Genomic DNA, 25198 nt, shown 5'->3' with positions numbered 1-25198 from the left:
CGTAATCTCCCCAGATTGCCCGTACCCTCCCCAGATTGACCGTATCCCCCCCAGATAGCCCATAACCATTCCAGACAGCCTGTAACCACCACAGATTGCCCGTAACCACCCCAGATTGCCACAGACTGCCTGTAACTACCCCAAATTGAATTTCCCAGAATCACGTATAAAATCTAACTTTTATTAGATATGCATTAAAAGTAAAAAATGTAATAAAACAAGTGTTCTACACATATGAAATCGGCACTTCACTACAGATCTAGGGTGTTGACCCTCTGATAGACTGGTATACTTAGGGATAGATGAGCCCAGATGTATAAAGATAAACCCAGACTTCAGAAAAAAATTGCGATAAACAGGTATCTCTGTCTCAAACCAAGTCTTTACGCGTTTCACCGAGATATGTCCCTGGGATCATCAGGAGACCTTCACAAAACACAGTGGTTACTGTTTAGAGATTATATAGAATTGTTGTGTTTAAATAAATAGAAAAATCAGATAAATATAGAAAAGGGTAGGAGACAAGTGGGGATATAGTGTGTGTACTCTGTGTGTGCGTCGGGTGTTCACCCTGGCCCGGCCTCCTATAAACACTTGGAGCGACAGGTCAGGATAACCCCAAGACACAGACAAACCACACACAACACAGTCAGGAGTACACTTTTATGGCTGCACTATTACACGTCAGAAACTGTATGTATGACCAATAGGGATAGCAATAACCCTCAGAGACAGTCCTTTGGGGTTCAGGTTAGATACCAGTATCTTATGATGTCATAAGCCACATGTAAATATGATAACATGCATAATAAGCATAATATGCATGTTATCATATTTACATGTGGCTTACAGTGGTTTACGCCCACATATGGGGTACCATTGTACTCAGGAGAACCTGAGTTACAAAATTTGGGGTGAATTTTCTCTCATGTTTATTATGAAAATGAGATACTTTAATCTTAACAAATATATTATTGGAAAATTTCTATTTTCCATTTTTTCCGGCCTAATTGTGAATACTTTCCTCCAGCCCCTGTAGGGTTAAAATGCTCATTATACCACTAGATTAATTCTTTAAGGTGTCTAGTTTCCAAAATGTGGTCACTTATGGGGGTTTCCAGTATACAAGCCTCCTAAATCAACTTAAAAAAAGAACTGGTCCCTAAAAAAAATCAGTTTTGGAAATTTCATGAAAATTTGATAATTTGCTGATACATTTCTAAGCCCCGTAACAACCTAAAAAAGTGAAATATGTTTACAAAATGAAGCCAGAATAAAGAGGACATATTGATAATGTGACTTACTAACTAATTTTTGTCATGTGCCTTTTTTTTTTTTTTTTTTAGAAGCAAAGAATTTTAAAGTTTGTAAAGTGCAAAATTTTCAAATTTTTCATTATATTTTGATGTTTTTCACAAAAAACACCCAAGACAGTGACCAAATTTTGCCACTAAAATAAAGTACCCTATGTTACGAAAAAACAATCTCAGAATCGCTAGCATACGTTAAAGCATCACTGAGCTATAAGCGCATAAAGTGAGACAGGTCAGATTTTAAAAAATGAGCCTGGTCATTTAGGCCCAAACAGGCTTGGTCCCTAAGGGGTTAAAGTGGTTCTCTTGCAAATAAATGGTTGACATAAATACTTACAGATACTGCATTGGCAACTGATTACCCGAGTGGGCAATGCCCTCAATCCAGAAGTGCTGTATATTGGGATCTGGCTACATGACAGCAGCAGTAGTGGGAGGGGGCATTGAGGCAAGTAGATATCGCTTTTTTTAACTTGACCAGCTTTTTTTTCCCCCCAGCCAATATAAAACAGAACAAACACGAGAACAATCAACCTTTCAATATAAGAGCCAGAAAACTATTTTAGTACCTTTAAGAAGGGACGGTTATAGACAATAAGTTTGTGCACTGGCTCAAAAATGTCACATTGTCATGAGGGACCAATTTTTTTATATTGTATGAGAAGATAATTCTTCTGAGTTATCCACTAAAATAGCTTTTGCTAACCTTTGGTAAACATTTAGTTAAGTAAGATAGGGTCTTTGTCAAGCATACTTTATCAAGACCCTACTGGGTCGAAATGTCTCTCTGTACCTGGAATTTAATAGACACCAGAGAATTATCTGAATTTAGTAAGGATGCTGTTGGACTTCATAATGTCACACATACATGTGAAATGTTTGGATTGGTAAGGGTCTGAGTGTTCAGACCTTCTACCAATCACTAAATATACCCAGAAGAAGCATAGAGCTGTGCACTAAACTCTTTGGTTCGAATTCATCTCATTGCATTGATGTGTCTAGACTTATGAAATATAATATAGTAAAAAAAAATGCTATAGAAAGAAATTAAAAGATTCTCCCTTTTCATTTAAGAAAATCTACAACCTATAGACCTACAACATTCTAAAAGTACAATGCATGTATTTGTTTGAGTCTCGGTAAGTACTGTATGTACTGCTGTGTGATCTAGAAACTGAACAGCACAGAAATATGTATATCCATACTGTCAGTTTCAAAGGCTGAACAAAGGATATATGCATCTGCAATACAAATTTGTGGCCAACAATTCTGTCTGCTGTGTCACACTACATGTTTTCTTCTTTTCCATACACCTAGGCAAAAGTGTCTCTATCAGATGTCACAGTTAGTGCAGTTAACTGCTGTGCCATACTCCAACACTCGATCCACTAGATGTCACACTCCCCTAGAGCAAAGCTGCAGTCACAAAAGAACTTTTAGCCACACACACCCCTCTCTTTCCTCTCCATTTCCTACAGTTAGTTGAAGCCTGGCTTCAAGTTAGGTAAGACGTATGGAACCTGTATCCAGAGCCAGTGATCCCCACAATTATTCATTGCTAGACTTAACCCCAGGGTAGCCAGAGATAAGGGAGCAACCCCCTTGCCTACGCCATGGATTCTTCTCTCAGGCAGTAACTACCTAAAGTAGGAGAGGACAAGTTAGACTGGTTCCCAGTAGAGCACAGTGCAAGATAGCTGCTCTTTACTGAATTTCGCTTGGCTGAGTAGGAAGGAAAGAAGGCTGTCAGACAAGGTAACCAGGACTGATTTATACATGAGTATGAGGAGTTCTTCAAGTCACTTCACACACTTTACAATATCCTGGCAGAGTACTTAATAAATTAGGCAACGAACCCTCCTGTCCGGTCCCTGATACTTGCTCCTGTTCTATTCTCCTTTTCTATAAGCTACTACTATTGTTGTTTTCTTATTTACACCAAAGATCAATTCTAGTAAATCAATTCTAGTAAATTAGAACACTGTATAAAGTGGGACTCCCCCCCCCACCTACACTCCGCACCTCACATCAGTTGTAACTAAGGTCTGGTCGCCGTGTGTCCAGGGGTGGGTGTTTCCACCGTGACAAGTAGCCCAAAACACCAGAGCCCACCAGCAGGTTCATTACCAGTCCCCGCGAACCGGGCCACGGCATGTCAGGGCACGAAGACCTTAAGAAAAAAACAAACAAATAAGAAACAGAAATTGAAAGGGGGGGGGGGGGGGTACAAGAAAATCGAGAGAGTAACACATACCATTTCTTCAAATACCTCTCAGTTTTACAATTACCATAAGAGTAGGCAACCTATATGGGAGGAAGTATCATCTTGAAAGGAGCTTTCTCATGGATTCTAAATGAGCGTAGCACTGGAAATAGTACTGCAGGGCAGAGGAGGTGTGTTTCCGCAGGTAAAGGTTTTGTAAGTTGACAGCAGACGTAAAGGGGTTGTCCAACTGGGCCTCCTTTTTTTTCAGCAATGCCCGGGGAGGGTGAAAACAATTATATCCTCTTACTTCCCTGGCTTACTTCTCCAGTGTTGCCATCTGCATTTCACTGCTTCAGTCCCTGTTCCTGGTCATTTCTGGCGTTCTGAGACATGATGTGGCAAGACCGTTTAGCCAGTCCAGTAATTGTTTTCACCTATACCCTACTCCAGCATTAAAATAATAAAGGGTTCCCGACAGGACAACCACTTTGATAGCTACATCTTTGGCTATCCCTTCAGAGAAGATGTAAAGCTACTAAAGAGAGGATAACTAGATTTCAGTTACAGTCGTGAGGGAAAGGGAGGAAAGAAAGTTTCAATTTTATCTGTAGTTGATTGTGGAGTATAGATTGTGTTATGTAGATTATAGGGAGGATTAAACTGTGCAATGTGATCACAAACAATTTATGAATTTAAGATATGCACCCCAATAATCAATAAGGTATGAGATTTTACATTTAGTTGTTTCAGACCCCATTTTAGCCCAATGCCCTTATCTTGTTATCATTGTTATCGGCGCCAAATCATACAGGTGAAGGTTTATCATATGAAGGTGTTTTGGAAAATCCACCGTTTGGAAGACTGTTTATTCAATTGTCTTAGAAGCAGGAGCTCATGGGTAATTTGTGTAATCTCTGCTTCTCTATATCTTTTGGTTTTATCAAGAAGGCTAATTTACTGGCCTCTAATAAATGCCTTATGAGCACACCAAACTATAAAAGCTTTGATACCATCTGTAGTATTTAGAGCAAAGAATTCTTTAAGAAAACAAAGGGAGATATTTGCAACTAGGTGTGGAATCACTAATCAGTATTAGACAATTTAACATATGTGTTTTTAACTATTTTGCTTGCCTGTCCATTACAAATACAAAAAGAATTACCTCCCGTTTAAGCCATTTTGGCAAAATGCATGCGGGGCGGTCAAGGTTGGGTCCCGGTCTCCAGTCATTGTTTATTTTCTTATGGATTGGTAATCGTCTTTGTGCAGAATTTTGGGGGATAATCAAGTAAATTAATTACTGAGCATCCACTCTTGTTCCAGGGGTAGTCCCTAAAGGGGTAGTCTAATAAGAAAAAATGGTTTCAAATCAATTTGTGTCCAAAAGTTACACAGATTTTCAAATTACTTCTATTTGAAAGTCTCAATTCTTCCAGTACTTATCAGCTGCAATATATTCTGCAGGAATCTATATATATGGTATACTGTAGATTTGAATATGAAAAAAAAGGGGGGGGGGGGTCCATTGAACCTCAGTCTCAAAACATGGGAGCAGCCAGATATTCCTCCTGGGAAGGAAACCCATTGCTAAGGTATGCCTCCTAGTGAGGTCACCAAACCATCCTGATATGTAGTACAACTCAGTTGCAAGTATTGAGACACAAAAAGGGTGGCCACTTTTACATCAAAGTCTAAGGGCCCTATTACACGGGTCGATTATCGTGCAAATTATAGTTATAATGTTCAAATTTAAATAATAATGGTTTTGTGTAAATGCAGGCAATAATCAAACGACCAACGAGAAATCATTCATCCTTCATCCTGGTGCGGACACCAAAATCATCGTTTTCCATTCACTAATTGTTTGCTGTAATTCTACATGCGTTCACTAATCTTTCAGTTTAATGGTGTGCTTACACAGATAGATTTATTTTACAGATTTTTAAAGCCAAAGCCAGGAACAGACTATAAACAGGGAACAGGTTTATAAAGGAAATACTAAGATTTCTCCTCTTTTCAAATCCATTCCTGACCTAGCTTCAAAAATCTGTCAGATAAATCTGAATGTGTAAACGCGCCATAATTCTACAATATTCCTTCATTTGCTGGGATCATGTAAACGATCGAAGTAACAATTGTAACTGAAGACTGTCGTTCTGTGCAATATGGTGAATGATTTCAGATTAACGATAAACAATCTCTTTTGCAATCATCTATAGTTAACTTTAAAAATCCCTTTGTCTAAAAGGATCCTTAGGGTCCATTTACACAGAAAGATTATCTGACAGATTATCTGCCGAAGATTTGAAGCCAAGGCCAGAAACAGACTATACACACAGATCAGATCATAAAGGAAAGCCTGAGATTTCTCCTCTTTTCAAACCCATCCCTGGCTTTGGCTTCAAATCTTTGGCAGATAATCTGTCAGACAAGTCTGACAGACTTTCTGTGTAAATGGACCCTAACTCAGTTGTAAGTATTGCAACATATCAAGGGAAATACCATCAATCCACAAACAGCAGTTTCAAGGTATTGCCCCTCATCAGTGTGGAACAGGATTCTGGCTAACGGAGGCAATAAATAGTTGACCAGCAAAACACAACAATCACAATTAATGAAGACTCTTGAACAAATACTCCATTGTTTGTTTGTTTTTTACTGATCTCCCTGAGCTTAATTGATACATTGCCCCTAAAAAAGGGGGTCCATGTCACGATATTCAGGAGGGATATTTGGCTATTCCTGTGTTTTGAGACTGTGATGACTGAGGCTCCATGGGACCATCTTTTTGCATGTTAACATTTTTTAGGTGGCAATATATCATTGGAGATTCTTGAACAAGTACCCCATTGATTTTTTTTTTTTACTTATCTCCCTAAGCTCAGAGATTATTGTATTTCCCTGTGTCAGATTGGAAAAAATAAACCACTTCCTGCAAGACATACAGCAGCTAAGACCTGGAAGACATGAGATTTTTAAATAGAAGAAATGTATATATCTGTATAGCTTTCTGGAACCAGTTCTTTTGAATACCCCCCATTTTGCATGTTGTGTATTCTTAGTAAATGTGTTACCTACTTCCTCTGTATTTCCTATTCTGTTCGCAATACAACTTTTATTAAGGTGCATATTTATAAGTAAATGGAGCCTTAAAGTGTTTCCTACTTTACAGCCCAGAAATACATTGATGTTTTTTAAATGATCTAGACCCATACGTATTTTGTGATCCATATCTGGTATGGATGATTTTCCAGGTTGATGCTGGAAATAATAAGGCCATGGAGAATAATGATACAAGAAACAATCTAAATTACTTTCCAAATATTTTAGAGGAATACTATCTTGTTTGTGCAACCAGATTTGGTCTCTGTCTTTTGCCTCCAAACAATGCTAATTATCCAGACAAAAGCTGGGCTTCACTAATATAAAGTATAATTGTATCTCTGGCATAGAAGGATTTTGTGCTTCCATGCATTTTTTTAAAATTTTATTTTACACCAGCTTTTCTTTTCTTTTTTTTTTTAACCTATTCCAAATACAATGCAGATATGTCATTTACAGCCACATATAAAATCCCTGTTTTTCTTTACAAACTTGCATTATAAAAGCTGTAATCTGATTGGTTGCTATGATCAATATCTCCACCTGTTAGTGTTTAGAGATAAACAACATTGTTTATACCATTGTACAATGCTCTGTTCCTGTTTAAATTTTATTATACATTTCTCTGGTTCTTCTTCATCTTACCATTTTCTTTATCTTCTCCCTTTCTCCTCCTTTTTTTTTTTTTTTAATTCTTTCATTACTCATGTTTAGTGATAAGAAGATAGAAACCCCAAAATGAACAAATGCAATAATTGGACACAGGCCTACAGTATATTATTAAAGGGACTTCATCATAAGTATGGGAATACTTCTATACGGGTAGGGTGAGGTAGCCTAGGCCACCCGATGAAAATATGTTTTACAGATTCCACTCCCAAGATTTAAATTTATTATTTTTTAAACCTTTAGGTTATGTTCACACACAGTAAAACAATACCAAAATATGGACGTAACTTTGAGTAAACAAACAAAAACAAAAAACAATAGCCTAGATTTACTAAAACTGTCTATGTGCAAACTTGGAATAAACATTTTTCAAATGTGACAAATGTATCACTGTGGCACAGGCTTTTTGATAAATCTGTTGCATGCTGTGTTCTTACAACTATTAATTTGCTTTAAAAGGGCACTGCCATTAGGAAAAATGTTCACACGTCAAAAGATTGAAAAACAAACAACGCGCCGCTCTATAGTTTGCACTGACAGGGTTTTCTGGGGCCACTATTCAATGAATAGCGACTTTCAGACAGTGTGAATTGTCACTGTCACTGAAGTGCCAATGTAGATCAACGCTCATTTCCAAAGTTTACTACATGATTCAAGTGGGGAGGGCTGCGTGCACAATCACTAAATCATTTTTGTGGCCTGTTCCAGCAATCAGCCATTTGTCATACATTTACTGTTATATTGGTAGATATGTGGGCAAAAACTGAGGGCGTAGCTAGGATTCATGGGGCCCCATAACAAGAAACTGTACACACACATACATACACACACACCCACACCTTGCACATACTCACCTAACCTGGCCCAGTTCCATGGCGTCTCATTCTCTGAGATAAGACATTACTCATACATCTGGGAGCTGGGAGAACGAACGCCAACAGGCTGTGCTGGGTCAGGTAAGTATATGCATGGGGGTGGGGCCTCTTATGGCTGGCAGCAGCATTGCACCTTCAGCCACAAGAGAGACTGACAGGGCAGGGAACCCTGTCAGTGGTGGCAGATGTGGGCAGTGACTAACTGGAGTATACAGGCACCACCAGAGGAATTACTTCTGATGGCCCACCTTTCTTCTGTACAAACAAATGCAACAAGGTGGTTTGGGGCACTGGGGCAGTACTATTGCTTCCAGTGTATTGGCCATAGTGAGGAAATGCTCTGCAATGAAGTCACTCCAGTGCTTAGCTATACAGACATTAAGACTTGCGAACAGGACAGATCGGTCCGCTGATCAATAGCCCCACCCACAGTCTACCAAGCCACGCCATATGCATATAGAATAAAGTCAAGATTTCCAGAAAATTGATAAACTGAGAATAAAGGTAAGAAATTCACCTTTATTCTCAGCATTCCGGCTCCATGGGAACATAACAGCAGGTTAAAAGACTAGAGTTTCCCTTCAATATCCCCTACAAAAACAGTAAGAGGACGACAAGGCAAAGTGTTTTCTTGCGGCCTCCTCATAGCACTCATGCATATATCAGTATTGCAATGGTTAGAAGTGTAAGGACATGGGAGTCACTAACATCACATGCTGCTGAAATACATAAACCGCACCATTTTACTTAACCCCTTAAAGACAGAGACAATTTTCATTTTTGCGCTTTCGTTTTTTCCTTTTTGTGCTTAAAAGGCCAAAGTGCTTGCATTTTTTCACCTAGAGACTCAGATGAGTCCTCATTTTTTGCACCACTAATTTTGCTTTGCAATGATGGACCTTCTTTTTGAGTAAATTATGCTGTGAAACCAGAAACAATTATGTGTGGTGAAATTGAAATTAAAACACAATTTATTTTATTTGGAGAGGGGGGTTGTGTTTACACCATTCACCGTAAAACTGACATGGTATCCATGTTCCTCAAGTTGGTACGATTACAACAATATGTAACTTGTGTAACTTTTATTTTATTTGATGGCTTTTAGAAAATTAAAAAATGTTCCTTTAAAATTGCTCATTTAACATGCTTATAACGCTTTTATTTTTTGGTCTATGGGGCTTTGAAAGGTGTCATTTTTTGCACTATGATCTGTACTTTCTATCAGTACCTTGATTGTTTATATGTGACTTTTTGATCACTTTTTTATTAAAAATTTTTCTGGATTTGATGCAACCAAAAATGCACAATTTTGCACTTCTTTTCTTCTTTGCAATTCTTTTGCTCATCCACTGTTGACAGTGCAAGATCAGAAATGTGACGATTACGCACGCGGCAATACCAAATATGCTTATTTGTTTATTTATTTATTTTTATTTATAAAATTGGAAAAGGAGGGTGATTTTAACTTTTATTACGGGAGGGGATTTTTATTAATAAAAAACATTTACCGTATTTTTCGTTTTATAAGACGCACTTTTTATCAAGAAAATATCTTGATAAAAAGTGCCCCCGTCTTATATTCAGGAGAAAGGGCAGCCGACACTATCACACTGCCCTGTCTTCCACCGTTATGGCCGGTACTGCTGGATAAGCTGTGCAGAAGGACCTTTGATGATGTCACAGTCATATGACTAACCACATGACTGGCATCCTGAAAAGTCATTTACACCTCCTTCTGGACACTCTGTTCTAGTTTCTACCCTGGAGGTAATGCTGTATGATGATGGCATTCTATTGCTGGAATTTATTATGTTGGTGATATATGCAAGAAAAGGAAAACAGGAGAAGTTTTATTCTCTGTATATTCATATGAATCTATATAACTGGTGTCTGTTGGCAATAGCATTACTTTTACACTGTACCTGCAGTAATACTGTAATACTGCAGGGAAATACAATCTGCATTAACATTTGTCTGTGTCTATCTGTGTGCATTTTGCAGAACAATTTTTCTATGATGGTGTAGCAGAGGTGTGTGTGTGTCTATGTGTATTGATACAACAATGTGTGTGCCTGTGGATGTTTGTACAGCCAAGCTGAGTGTGCATGATGTAGCTGGGTGTATATGACATAGCAGAGCTGAGTGTGCATTGTGTAGCAGAGCTGATTGTGTGATGTAGCAGGGTGTATATGATATTGCAGAGCTGAGTGTGTATGGTGTAGCAGGGCTGAGTGTGTGTTGTGCATGCAGCAGCTGTGTATGTGTAGGTATAAGGCACAGTAATTTGAATAAACTTTGACCCCTTCACTGCAATATCCCCTTCATGACCTTAGACCACCAGGGAAGTTTAATTAGCATAATTTTTTTTTCCTGTTTTCAGTGGTCTAAATCAGGGGGGGCGTCTTATAGACGGCTGCATCTTATAAAGCAGAAAACACAGTAATTTTTTTTTACATTCTAACCAGAATTCCTTCTGGGGGACTTCTAGTATTAGTGTTCTGATCTCTCATTGAGATCTATTCAGTACATGCAGTATATACTTCATAGATCAATGAAATAGGCGATCTCTTGCTCTGGCTTGACCCCCGGCTTAACAAGTCCCCCGGCTGGACAAGATGGATGGACCGCTCCTCCGAAATTGAGTCGCGGATGTGTGTGTGGGGGGGGACAACCGCCCCCACTGGACCACAGGAAAAGCAGCCATTTAAATGCAGCTGTAAGCTTTGACAGCTGCATTTAAATGGCTAATTAGCGGGCATGGCGATCAAACCGTGCCCGCTAATTGCCATGGTCCCGGGCTGCAGATAGCAGCTAAGATCGCGCGGCACTGCGTGACCTCCCTCTAAATTCCCCCAGCGATGCCAGGGCGTACATGTACATGTATATGTATTACACAGGGCATGTCATTATGGGGTAAAGAAAATGTACTTAAAGAAGTCATAACGTTATCAAATTACTTCTTCATTACTACCACAAACCAGCCACCTACAGCGGTAACAGGATCGCTGTCTTACAAGAAAATGGACATCAGGCGAAAACTTATCCTTGCACATATATTCTCCGCTATACATTTATGACATGTATATTCTACATGCATACTACACACATACATGCATTCATGACTGGATACTACACACACATATACACATGACATGCATACTTCACACATATACACAGCATGCACACTGCACACCCATATGCACATGAATACTACACACACACACACACACATATATACATACTTATTATACTAAACACAAACACATACATATGACTGCATAGTACACACACATGTGACTGCATAGTACACACACACATATCACATGACATGTATGTTTCACACACATATGCATGCATACTACACACACATATACACAAGACTACTACTACACACATACACATATTATACTTCACCCACATATACACATGTCATTTATACTGCACACATTTATACATAAAACTGGATACTGCACACACATATATACACAACATGAATACTACACACTTATATACACATCATAACTAGATACTACACACATATGCATATAGCACACATATATAGTCATAACATGCATACTGCACACACATATACACAAAAAATACAAACAACACACACATATGACATACAAGCTGCACACACAATAAACACCTATTATATACATCAAATACAAACTGAACACTAGGGATGGTCTGAACCGGGTTCGGTTCAGGTTCGTACGAACCCGAACCCTTGGTAATGATTCCCGCTGTCTGCCCGCTGTTCCTCCTTTGCATACAGACTGCGTCCCCTTCCCATCTCTCTTTCTTTGACTGCTAAGCAACATTGGACAGAAATCAAATGACCAGAGGCCCTGACTGCAGGAAACAAGCAGAGAGCAGTACAGGCAGGAGAGGATGGATGGAGTTTGTCTGAGGTCACACATTCAGGAAGGAAAGGGGAAGAATTGTAGAGTAATTACTGCAATCCCGCTCTGCAGGGGGGCCTGGCTGGTGGGTGGAACCTTGGTCTCGGCTCTTAGCAGGAGGTAATTACTTTAGGAGGAGGAGACCACCAGACAATCCTCTGTGACCCAGTGCAAAAAGTAGCTACCGTGGTGGCAGACAATGCTTAGCCAGGGGCCCAGGCCCCCCTGCAGCATGGGCCTTTAGCAGCTGCATTTTCTGCCTCCATGGAAGCTACGGCACTGACAACTTATTAATTTTTGGCAGGTCAATATGACCTGATAAAATAACAAACACGTTTTTTACAAACATATTGACAGTAAAAAAAAGAGCATTAAGAAATATTGATATTTGCTATAGACAGATAATCATATAATGTAATGTATCCAGTAGCCTCTAAAAACACACCACCATCAATAATTGTAATAGGCATGACTTACAGTCAGCACCTCATTCCCGCTTTATAGCTTAGCTATTTTCATTCATTAATTCTCTATAAGAACCCGTGCCTGCAGCTTGCATGAATGAACTGGAGAAGAAAAAAAAAAGTATCAGAGATTGAATCATTCCAGCTTCTGTTATAAGATTTGCTGTTTAATGCCTTTTTTTTCCTTAGCCGAATGCCCATGCTTAGCAATGCAGGCTGATTATTTTCTGTTAAAGCCAGCAGGCACACAGCCACCTCATTACCCTTTTACTGATGAGAAGTAGCCTCTGAAAATCATTGCAATCTCTCTGTACGCTGTTAAACTTACTTGATATGTTACAAGTCTAGGGCCCAACCATTGAACAGTAAAGGTTCACAAACATGTCTCTTCGTGTACCTCTCTAATGTCTGAAGTCGTGTTTTTGCCAATTATGGAGTTTGGAGAAGCTAATCTAGCCCATCAGCCTGTGCCCTGATGTGCTGCTTGAATTAGGATGGCAGTTAATAGTCTTGCCATTCCTCACCTTTTTTGCAATTGGCATAAACCATTACAATTCATTATGATCTGTTTGTGCTAATGAGGATTAATTACTACTGTGTATAACAACTGCCAAAGGTATTTTCTCTGATACACTTCATGGGCAGCATGGCATTTTTTCCATTAATGATATCTAGAATTTAAGGCAAAGTTGGGGATTCTGTTTTCAGCTTAACATATGGTCACTAAGAATACTTATTTATCTGACTTTATTTTCTCATTATATCCATTTTCTTTGACAGATGTGTACCTAATAATTGTGAACATGGAGGCAAATGCACTCAAACATGGGACACCATAACATGCAACTGTGATGGAACTGGATACACTGGTGCCACCTGTCATAACTGTATGTACACTAGTTCTTTCTATACCTAAATACTTGTAATAGTCATAGAATAAAAAAAAAAAAAATAATAATAATAACATAATAATAAAGGAAACCATATTCCTCCCCTACATTCACATCTTCTGCCTTGGATGAATGTGAACGTGATGGACATTTGTCTTTTTCCATCTCTGATATGTATATGATGTACATATGCAAAAGAAAACAAAATTGGTCATCTCTAGTGATAAGCGAACCTCGAGCATGCTCGAGTTGATCCGAACCCGAGCTTTCGGCATTTGATTAGCGGTGGCTGCAGAACTTGGATAAAGCCCTAAGGCTATCTGGAAAACATGGATATAGTCATTGGCTGTATCCATGTTTTCCAGACAACCTTAGAGCTTCATCCAAGATCAGCAGCCCCCGCTAATCAAACGCCGAACTTTCGGGTTCGAATCGACTCGAACCCGAACCCGGTACGCTCATCTCTAGACAACGTGCTCTCATCATCTCCCATACCAAAGAAGAAGCCATAATACCCCATTATCAACCTCAATTAGTAAAATCAATAAACAGAAATGGCATGGTTAGAAAGAGTTATGGTGATCAGATAAAAAAAAATGATTTTACAAAATGTTGTCAAAATTTTTTCAAAACAGCCCCACCCCTGTCCTAAGGTTTTGTGTGGTATTAAAATTCTGCTCCATTAACTTTTTTTGGAAATGAGCTGCAAAATCACACAAACTGGGGACAAGAGTGGCAGCGTTTCTTAATGAAAGTAGTAATGTTCTTCTAATCCTGGATAACCTCTTTAACAATGTCACATTAATTCATGTATCTTCCTGGCTTTTTCAGGGAGGTGCCTCATAGGGTGATTTGAAGTCACTAGTCTCTGCCAAACATATATATAGGTATAACTGTTACATTAACAATTTATTCTTTGGGTGGACAGGTTCCAAAGAGGAAGTGGTTTCATTTGTAAATACACTGAATATAAATGAGTGAGGGTTACACCAGTTTTCCCCAAAATTCTCGGCACACAATTGATTTTCTTGATCTTGAGATTGTTAAAACTGAGAAAATATCCATCATTAACCTTACAGATTTCAAAAGCATTGATGTTAACAGTTTTTAGAATATAATAGCTGCCATCTTCCAAACTTACCTTCAGTTTCAGTTTGGTAGGTTTGCCGAACTTTACTATAAAGTTTAGGTTGTCTGGAATGAACTTTAAAAAAACCACACTAAAACAGCTAAGGCTGGGATCACACTGCGTTTTTGCAATCCGTTTAACTTGTATGTTTTACAGAAAAAAAAAAGCGGATACAAAAATGGATGCAATTGTTTGTCATCCGTTTGGAGCCGTTTTTCCATTGACTTTCATTATATAAAAAACAAATAACGGATCGAAACGGATGCGTTTTTTTAAACGGACACAAAATTAGTGTTAACTGCGTTTTTCTGTCCGTTATAAGTAACCAATTAAAAATGTATAAATTGAACGGATTGCAAAAACGCAGTGTGAACCCAGCCTAAATGATTACATGCGTTTTGCTGTTTTACTGTGGTTCAAAAAATTTGCTAATAATACTTACCAGAAACAGGACAGCTTGATTGGCTGAATAGACAGGAGGCAGCTGAAGAAATTGGAGACCCAGAGTAATGGTGGTTTTACACGGAGCGATAATTCTCCCATTCGCACAATTAACGATTTTGAATGAACAATTTTTTTTTATAACGATCATCCATTAAAACATGCCATTAAAACATCAAATGTTTCTTCTAATTATGTTATGACAATATGCGTTCTAATTATGTTATGACCCTATGCGTTTTTTTTTTTTTAAATAAATAAATAATAAAAAAAAAACGCATAGGGTCCCCCTTATTTTTATAACCAGCCGGGTTAAAAACCAAACAACAGCAGCCTGGTAACACCAGGGTGGGAAGAGCCATTGGTTTAGGCCCTCCCCAGCCTAAATCTTACCAGCCTGCTGCCGCCCGGTCCAGGAGCGCCAATTTTGACGCTCCGGGACCACTGGCACCCGGCTCTTCCCAGTACCCCTGGTGGCATTGGGTACTGGGGTAATAATAGGGGGTTAGTGTTAGCCATTTTATACCGGCTAACACTAGGCCCCAACTTAGTAATGGATTCCGTCTATTAGACGGCTTCCACTACTAAGTCTATAAAGTAAAGAAATAAAGACAACACACAATTTAAAAAAAAAATTTATTCAAATAAAAACACCCCCACACCCCTCATTGACCATTTTATTAAAAAAATTAAAACAACAACCGCTGGTCATCGACGTAGTCCATGGAATCCGACGTAATCCCCAGGATACCGATATCTGAAAAACAAGAAGGGAGAAACACACAAACAGGAGCACAACACCCATCATTGTGAGCGGTGTTGTGCTCCTTACAGTATGCAGCATCTTTACAGATCGCTGCTTACAGTCTGGCCCCCAAGGGGTTAAGGGAGGATGTATTGCATCCCCCTTAACCCCCTGGGGGCCAGACTGATGTCAGACTGCACCCATCCCAGCAAGGAAGGGGTTAAGTGACCCCCCTTCCTTGCTGGGAGGGGTGCAGTGCAGGGGAGGGGGTGGGGAGAGCTCTATACTCACCCCGATGTTGTCTCTTCGCTGGTCCGCAGCACAATGAAGTCACTGTACTGCGGACCGGCTCATTATATGTGCGCTCAGCCGAACAGCCAATCAGCTGAGCGCACATATAATTCTAAATGTTTCTTCTAATAATGCTATTGTCATAACATAATTAGAAGAAACATTTGATGTTTTAATTAAAGTTAAGTGATGATTAGTACAGAATGCTCTGTTGCCGGGAATATGAATTAACGGCTTATGGAGCTTCCTGTACTAATTAATATTTAATTAATAAAACACATTTTCGTTGAAATAAATACAGTTTCTTTGTTCAATAATTTAATTCTAACGAATCCATCATTGTGCAATTAAATATACTGTCAAAAAATAAATATATATATAAATATACATAGAGTAAAAAAACTCTGCGGCACACTGATGGTGTAAAAAACGTGCAATACGTGGATTTATTCCATAAATATAACAGCAACAGCACAAGTGGTACACAACGTTTCGGCGTCTCCTACGCCATTTTCAAGTGACTTGAAAATGGCGTAGGAGACGCCGAAACGTTGTGTACCACTTGTGCTGTTGCTGTTATATTTATGGAATAAATCCACGTATTGCACGTTTTTTACACCATCAGTGTGCCGCAGAGTTTTTTTTACTCTATGTGAACTGCTCCTTGGTCTGGGACTCAACTGCAGGCACCTATTACGAATCCTCGGGAGTGCTGCTTATTTTCTCTACATATATAAATATACATTTATTTATATATATATTTATTTTAACAGTATATTTAATTGCAAAATGATGGAATCGTTTACATTTAATTATTGAACAATGAAAGGGACTTTATTACAAAGAAAATGTGTTTTATTAATTCAATATATTAACCATGAGAGACATCGGCTATAGTGCAGAGGATCGCAAACCCCGGTAATAGCGATTCATGTAAACTGTGTTCCCTGCTTTCCCAGATGCATCCAGATGTGTTTGCATCACTTTCTTAACATTTTATTTGTTATTTTTAGTTGAACCAGATTTCCAAGTAAATGACCGTATGTTTTGAGCCGCATGTCTATTTTTTCCCACGGCAGTAGTTTCACCCGCACATTTACAGCCGCATAAAAAATACAGCCGCACAGTTACAGCGTCTGAACCTAGCCTAAAAGATATGACTGAAAACATCAGATAAAGAATTTTAAAGTCTTTTATAATCATGTGTATCTATCTTAATACATTTTTCTATTCATATTTTAATAGTAGTTTATACATATGTTATTTGGTCTATTAAGGGGTAACTCAATTTGTATATTGATGCCCCTGTATGCAGTGACTTTACACAAACACCACTTTGTTTCTCTATGTGTGTTCTCTTGGTCACTAAGGAGATAAGCAGTTTAAAGTGTACCTGTCATTATAACTTTTGAAATCTAAATCAATAATAGATGTGAAATAAAGCAAGTTAGCAATGTACATTCATTATCTTTTAGTGTTATCATGCTGTAAAACAAAGCTGAACTTACCAGAAATCCAGATTTTCTGACTTGTGCTGGTTGAAAAAAAAAAAAAAAAAAAAAACAGACTAAACACAGGAATTCCGCCCAGTACAGTGTCATGGCTAAATGTGTCCATCAATCACATGATCTGTGAGCGCGTTTAGATGGCCTGGGAAACATAGTACTTCCTGTTTTATGATTCTTTGAGAAAAAAGAGTCAGAAAACAGGAAGTGCTGTGTTCTCTATGGTAACAAAAAAAAATGAATGTATATTGCAAACTTGCTTTATATCATATCTACTTTTGGTTTAGATTTTGAAAGTTATAACGACAGGTACACTTTAAGCTTTTTTTTTGGAAAGTACTGAACAGAGCTTTTTTAAATTATTCACCAGAGATATGGACATATTTCCACACAGGTTGATGTTAACACTTGTGATGAGATTGTTGAGCCCCAGGTAAAATGTCTAATTTGTCCAGACTCCTTAGGAGCAGCATTCAATGTATCTCTGGGGTCTGTCATTGTAATCAGAGGACGAATGTATTTTACTGCAAGGAATAATGAGCCTAACAGGTTCAATAAAGTCAGAATTTGTTCCTATGGGATTGACATACAGCCTTATTGGCCCAGTTATCTTCAGGAGGTTCAGATTATGGATCAATGAAAAGAACAGAAAAATGTTGTTTGAAATAAATAAATAAATAAATAAAAAAACATTGCTTTTCCTCATGCAGCTATCTAATGCTGTACATTAAGAGGAAGATTTTACCACCTACTGTAAATTGCAGTTTAATTTGTGAAGTAGCAGATGTCTTAAAAATCGAAACCCTCCCTTACTCCCGAATAACACCAACCACCTTGGGCCTAGAAGACTAAGCAGCCTAGTTGGAAGCCACATCACTGTCACATCTGCCTAATAGTTAGGGCAATTCTTTCCACAACTAATTCTACCACAAAACAAAGAGGTCAAAGAGAAAGGACAGGAAAATATCAAACCTGCAGCATGGCGTAGTTAAAAAAAATTAAACCAGAGAATAGTGAAAATCTTGTAGTTTTATGCACATTGTGGAATTTGTTTATGGTTCAGTTAATCGACAAGTAACATCTAACTACCAAGCTACCAAGCCCTTATTTTTTGAGTCACTAATTGTACTTTGAAATGCCAGGCCTAATGCATCCTCTTTTTTTATCTGTTTTTTGCAAAAAACGGATGAAAGAAAAAATTGCAAAAACGCAGTGTGAACCCATCCTAACCCATTACATTAATTATCCCGCCCGATTAACACCGCAAAAAAGATTAATAAAAATGAATAGAAATTAAAAAATTTTTGTTAATCCCACCCCCTAAAAAATATAGATAAAAGCTATCAAAATGTCACATGTACCCAAAAGGTGTACCACTAAAAACGTCACAAAAACTCCCTCACATAACTCCATTGATGAAAAAATTTAAACATTGCTGCTCTTACAATATGCAAGATACAGTTTTTATAGTATAAATGCCATAAACTATAACAAAAGCTATACAAAATGGATATCGCTGTAATCGTACCGACCTGTCAAATACCGATAAACTGTCATATGTAACGTATAGTAAACGGTGTTCAAAAAAATGGTGAAAAACTGCTGATAAATTGTGTTTTTTATTCATACCACCTAATAAAGTATTTAATAAAAAATGATAACAGTGTCACATGTCCCCCCGAATGGTACCAATGGAAATGTCAACTTGTCTTACACAAATATTTTGGCACCCCAAGGCCTCTGTGACATGGTGTAATAGCTAAAAAAAAAAACTGAATTAAAAAAAGGCCCCAAAATTCACCAGGACTGTCATGTCTGTGGCCTGTGGTTGAGTCAGGTGACGCACTGCGGCGACATATGGGGGATTTCTTGAAACACTGGAAGAGGGGAATAAATAGTGAGTGGTATTTCTCAGTTAGTGTTTGCTATGTAAGAGACAAAATGTATTAAAATAGAACATCTGCCAAAAAAATGAACATTTTAAATTTGCTGTAAGGGGAGGCCAAGCTGCTAAATGACGTTCATTTGTTTAGACTCAAAATGACGGACGTTTTGTGAACATAGCCTTTGGTTAATTCCCAAGCTGGTTTAGAGATGTAAATGCCTTTATAACATTGTTGCTTATGCCTGTAAATGCACAAGGTATGTAAATGTACAATTACTATATATTTTGTACTGCATACTTTCAATGGTCAAACTTAGTATACAGGCATACATCTGTCAAAGGTTAAAAACGTAAAACAGCTTCTCAATATGAAACAAGTACATTTTACTAAAAGAGAATGGACAGTGGACATTTCATCTCTTACTACTACTGGTCATTTCAACTGGTTGTTCAATATGGTGTTTGTATCAGCAAGAACTAAATTGCAAATTCACCTACCTACAAGCAGTTTTATGCTACAGCCTTAGGCTATGTTCACACAATGTTTTTTCCAGCTCCATTTAAAATGACGTCTGTTATTTTAAGTCTAAAATGTTTTAAGTCTAAAATAACGGATATTTTTCGAAGCCTGGCATCCCCTGTCAATGACGGGTTTTTTTACATTATCTTAGTTTGGGCTAACTAATTGCCCTTTGGTTGTGGCTTAATTGAAAAATCCATTGAATTTAATAGTAAAAACGGAGAAAGAACAGTGACAATAGAAGAACTGTGTGTGAACAACTAATACAAAACCTCTGCTATTTGCAAAAAACGTCCGAAAATATTGTTCATGTTCATTATTTTGACGTCCGCGGCAAAAACGTCCGTTTTTCAATGCATTTGTGTGCAAAGGACGTCCGTCTTCCCATTGACTTCAATGCAATTGCATTGAAGTCAGTTAAATTGCTACAAAAACTGACGTTTTTTTAAATAGCGACATCAGATGTTTTTCTCTCAATTTTTGACGTTGTGTGAACATAGCCATATGGTGGCATTAAAACATCTGTGATTCTTTGATTCTGTAGTTGGCTGTGAACAATAACATATAGATTGGCTCAAAGAATATAATAATGCTAAGAAAAAGAAACAGAGCAAATGACTAATGCATTTAGCATCCAGCATATGCCTTTTAACTGTATTCATTATCGTGTGCTATACATTTATTTACATAGTTATCTTTTAAAAGCATTTTATGTTTAGATGCTATTGTCTTCTATTGCTTAAGTACTGTTATGAAGTCTTCCTGCAACACAATGTAATTATTCAGAATGTTATTAACCAGTTCAGAACTGGGCTTGTTTCCCCCATAGATTTTTTTTAGTATATTCAGGTTAAAAAAGAATAGTTTTTCTTTTCTAAGCCACAGTGGTAAATAGGGATTTATTTTCATGTTCTTTTTGTAAAAGTATTTTTGTAATATCAGGGGAGGGAAAGGAAATGCCCATTTATTGCTGTAATTTTTATATAGGAGGTGCTGGATGGTCTATTGGTGGCTTGTTTCTTTTTTCTTTTGCTAATCTTATTTTTTATTTGTCTTCATCATTTTTTATACAATTGTTCGAAGGTACTGATGTGTCTTTGCCAAAGTTTTGTCTAAAAAGGAGCACACATGACTTTCCTCTACACTAATTATGCATTGTGGACACTCTATAGACACTTTTCTGCTGATACAATATATACAGTAGTTGGGCTCCCACTGCTATGATCCCTGATGTTTAACTCCATAGATGCCATGGTCCATAGCGATTGCAGCACCTAGAAAGCTAGGCTTATTATGGAGCACCCTCTGTTACCTAGTGAGTACTCCATGAATATAATCATGGGGGGGGGGGGGGGTGATGAATTGCCATAGTAGCAAGACCCTACATCTGTCAAGTGTATTTGCAAGGCTTTTCTTTGGAAAGGGCCTGGCAGATCACCTGTTAACAAAACAGTGTGTTATATGAGCATTGAGATGATCGCACAGTAAATTGATTTAAAATATTATTTAAACCATACAGTGAGTGCCATGAAAAAAAACTCAATGGCAGAATCGCTACATTTTTCACATTAAACCTCTTAAAAAATGAATATAAGTTAATCAGTGAGCTACGTCCCTACAATGGTACCATTGGGAAATATAACAACATAAAATATATTTTAAAGCAAATCTGTACCCAAAATCTGCCGCCCCCAAACTTCTTGTACCTTCAGATAGCTGCTTTTAATCCAAGATCTGTTCTCGGGTCTGTTCGGCAGGTGATACAGATCTTGTCCTAAAAACAACTTTTAAACTTGCAGCCCTGTGTCAAAGTGGCGTGGCCTAGCGTGTCTGTGCCCTAGGATTGCGATGTCCTGCCCTCCTCATCACTAGGAACACCCCCAGGCAGGATTTTTCCTATTTATTACCTGTCTGAATACTGGGGCCTTAACGATCCAGCTCATGTGCAGTCTTCACACAGGTGAAGAATAGGAAAAATAGTTCTAGGGGCATTCCTAATGATGAAGAGGGTGGGGAGGAGGGACGGAGGGGTGTTGCAATCCTAGGACATGGGTACTCTAGGCCATGCCAATTTGTCACAGGACTGCAAGTTTAAAAGTTTTTTTTAGGACAATAATTGCATCACCTGCCGAATGGACCCCAGGACAGATCTTGGATTAAAAGCAGCTATCAGAAAGTACAAGCAGTTTTTTTTGTTTTGTTTTGTTTTTTTTTTGGGGGGGGGGGGGTAGATTGTGGGTAAAAAGTCACTTTAACTTCACAGTAGACATAATATATTACTGAGGCAAGACTTTTCTTTTAAATGTTTAGTGCAGTTATGAAAACTTCATAGGCCTGTGAATAAGTATCCAACGTCTGTTGTTTATGTTAGTACATCTAGTGTTAAAAGGGTTATCCTTTTTATTATCCTATTTATTAGTTTATCATTGTCAGTATAGGTCATCATATTAAAGTGAACTGGAAGTAATGGTCTAGCATATCCTGGAAGTAAAATGCATCAAAAAATAAATCTTTAGATTTTTTTTATTATTTTTTAATTTAGAAATGCCATAAATTTCATATTAATCTATATCACATAAGCCTCTAATGCATAAAAAGCAATAATAATTATGTAAAAAATATCCTGAATTTGGGAGCTGGGTTAATTCATTACATTGCAAACTGTTCCCATCTGTAGTGCTCAGCTGACTGCATGGTGCTAAGTGAGTGGTGCTAAGTGTTTACAGAGCTGTAGTTTAGCAGAATATAATTATACCAGTACTGAGAATTAGGACAATTTAATGTGATTTAACAGACAAACTTTTTACCAATAAATAGAAATGATGAGACTGCCAAGAGGTTGTGTTAAAGCTTGGCAACTGGTCAAATTCCAGATGAGATATTGGCCTTCATCTGCTGTCTGTGCCTGGAAAACACCTTCATTAAAATCAGAAAATCTAATCCTTGTATTCTTGTACATTTTCTCTCAGCATTATGCTCAGACACCAAGTATAATACCTAACTGCAATAAAAACAGCTGTACCTGTTCAGTGGTATCAAAGAGGATTTAAAACATCTTGTTCTTTCTCCCATCTAACAGTAGAAAAAAGCTACTGGATTACAATAACACAGGTCATTGGGACACAAATGGCCTGAAGAGTTTTGCCAGTCTGATACAACATCGGTTTGAAAAGTAATCCTTCTCTTTTTGGATTGCAGTGTGAAGGCGGTTGAGATTAAAAATAAGATACTTAATTGTAGGTTTACATCGATGTTTCCTACAAATTGGCAACAGGGTCTGACTTACAATTTGACTGACTGTAAGAATAAGACATTGTGATTACCTTCCAGGTTGTAGAGGGACAGAGTACTATTTAGTAAAAACCAGCATTTCAGTGACAGTAACAGAGAAATGACTTTCATGACGCAATTTAATTTTTTTTTAAATCCCTTTTAAAGCCATTTTGAAAGAGTTCCTTAGCATTAGAATTATTTTTGCAATTTACTAGACTACGCAGCATTTTTATTAACAGCTTAATGATCAAAGGCCATTAATGCATGTATATCTAGGTCATACTGAAGTATTGCTCTACTCCTTACCCTTTAAGAGCTTTAATCAGACTGTTTGGGGGCTCATTTTTTGCACCATGATCCATAGATGTTATTGGCACCATATTGGTGTACATTTTTAAGTTTTTTTTTATAACATACATATTTTTATTTGTAAAATGTGAAGGGGGAGGTTTTAACTTTTATTGGGGGAGGGGCTTTGTAATTTTTTTATATTATATATTTTTATTTTTACACTTTTCAAGTCCACTTCTATAAGCAGTTATTAAAGGGGTTGGCCACTTTATAGAAAATAGCTCAGTGTATTAGTAAGTGTTCTCACTCCACTTACTGACAGTAGCTCCCTGTGTACCTCATAGAGCTAAAATCAGACTCCCCTCCTCCAGGCAGTGCTTTCCTGCTCTGTGGTGAGTCTGTCCTTAAGATGGCCAACAAGAAGCAGCATGTGACCATGCCCCCCCCCCATCTTCCATAGGCATATACAGGCTCAGTGGTGGACACTGGGGTGGACCATGGTCACATGCTCCTTCAATGTCGGCCATCTTATGAACAGACTCAACACAGGGCAGGGCAGGGCAGCACAGCCTGGAGGAGAGGAGACTGATTTTAGCTCTATGAGGTACACAGGGAGCTGCTGTCAGTATATACAGTGAGTACACTTACTAATACTATACATTGAGCTATTTTACTATAAAGTGGCCAAACCCTTTAAATTGCATACTGGTCAATGCTACATTACTGCGTAGCATTAATCAGTGCAATCAGCACTGTTCTAATAATGTCTGGAAGTAGAATCTAGGAGCCGATCACTGATCACAGCATGGAGATAGGTAATAAACATCTAGCTGTCAGGGAAACTGACCGGAAACCACACATGTACCAGTCCTGTCACTAACACCCCTTGATCTTTTTTGAGGGGTTAGTGGCTGTCTGTCATTGTAGTGGCTGCTGTCACTATATTATAGGCCCCTTTACACCAGGAATGTATATTCATGTATACATTCCAACTGCATGGGGAATTGGCAGTTAAAACATATATAGCCCATGGGTGACATGTTCTATATTTTATGTACTATAAATATAATTTATTTCCCATTATTTAAATGCAAAAAGCCTTTAGTAATAATTAATTGACTTTTCTTGACTTGACTTGTACTGCTGCTGCAGGAAACTCTGCCCAGCACAAGATAAATATTACCAAAAGAAAAAAAATGAAACCTAGGAGAGGAGTGTCATACCCAGGTTTTCAGGCCAATGAAGGCATGTTTGATGTTGACTGAATTTATTTGGACAAAATCAAATTTCAGGAAACTATCACATTTCTGGAAAAAGGCCTACTGTACAATTGAAGAGTATGAAAAAGAAAGGGATTATGTCTGCAGAATTAGGCCATGTTCCCACAGCGTATAACTGCAGTACCGGCCAGATGATCTTAATTTTTGGAGAATTCGGATGCGGTTGCACCTGTGTTCAGATGTTTATAAGAACATGACATTAAATCTTCGTGTTCACCAATCCCAAACAATTTGTTCGATGTTCGGAATGGTCATAACGATCATTTTCGAACTTGGGAACGTATGCAACTGCGTAATTTACGCTTTGCACCTGATAATCTGTACGCATGTGCGTAGATCGAAATGTATGCTTTTACTGTATGTTTGTTATTTGTTTGTGAATGTTCGGCGATGTTTGTGAATGTTAGTGTTCGG

At 38.0% G+C, this 25198-nt stretch overlaps 1 protein-coding gene across 1 annotated transcript in view; it reads left to right on the top strand.

Annotated features, from left to right (window-relative positions):
• Positions 1-25198, top strand: part of CNTNAP2 (contactin associated protein 2) — a 1369824-nt gene that overhangs the window by 914616 nt on the left and 430010 nt on the right. The window contains exon 11 of the mRNA XM_069958388.1: positions 13315-13421. Within this exon, the coding sequence (XP_069814489.1) occupies positions 13315-13421 (107 nt within the window). The remainder of the gene's footprint in view (positions 1-13314; positions 13422-25198) is intronic.

This window comes from Dendropsophus ebraccatus, chromosome 2 (genome assembly GCF_027789765.1).
Source record: "Dendropsophus ebraccatus isolate aDenEbr1 chromosome 2, aDenEbr1.pat, whole genome shotgun sequence".
In the NCBI taxonomy this organism is placed as follows: Eukaryota; Metazoa; Chordata; class Amphibia; order Anura; family Hylidae; genus Dendropsophus; species Dendropsophus ebraccatus.
This window is presented reverse-complemented; position numbering and strand designations above follow the sequence as displayed.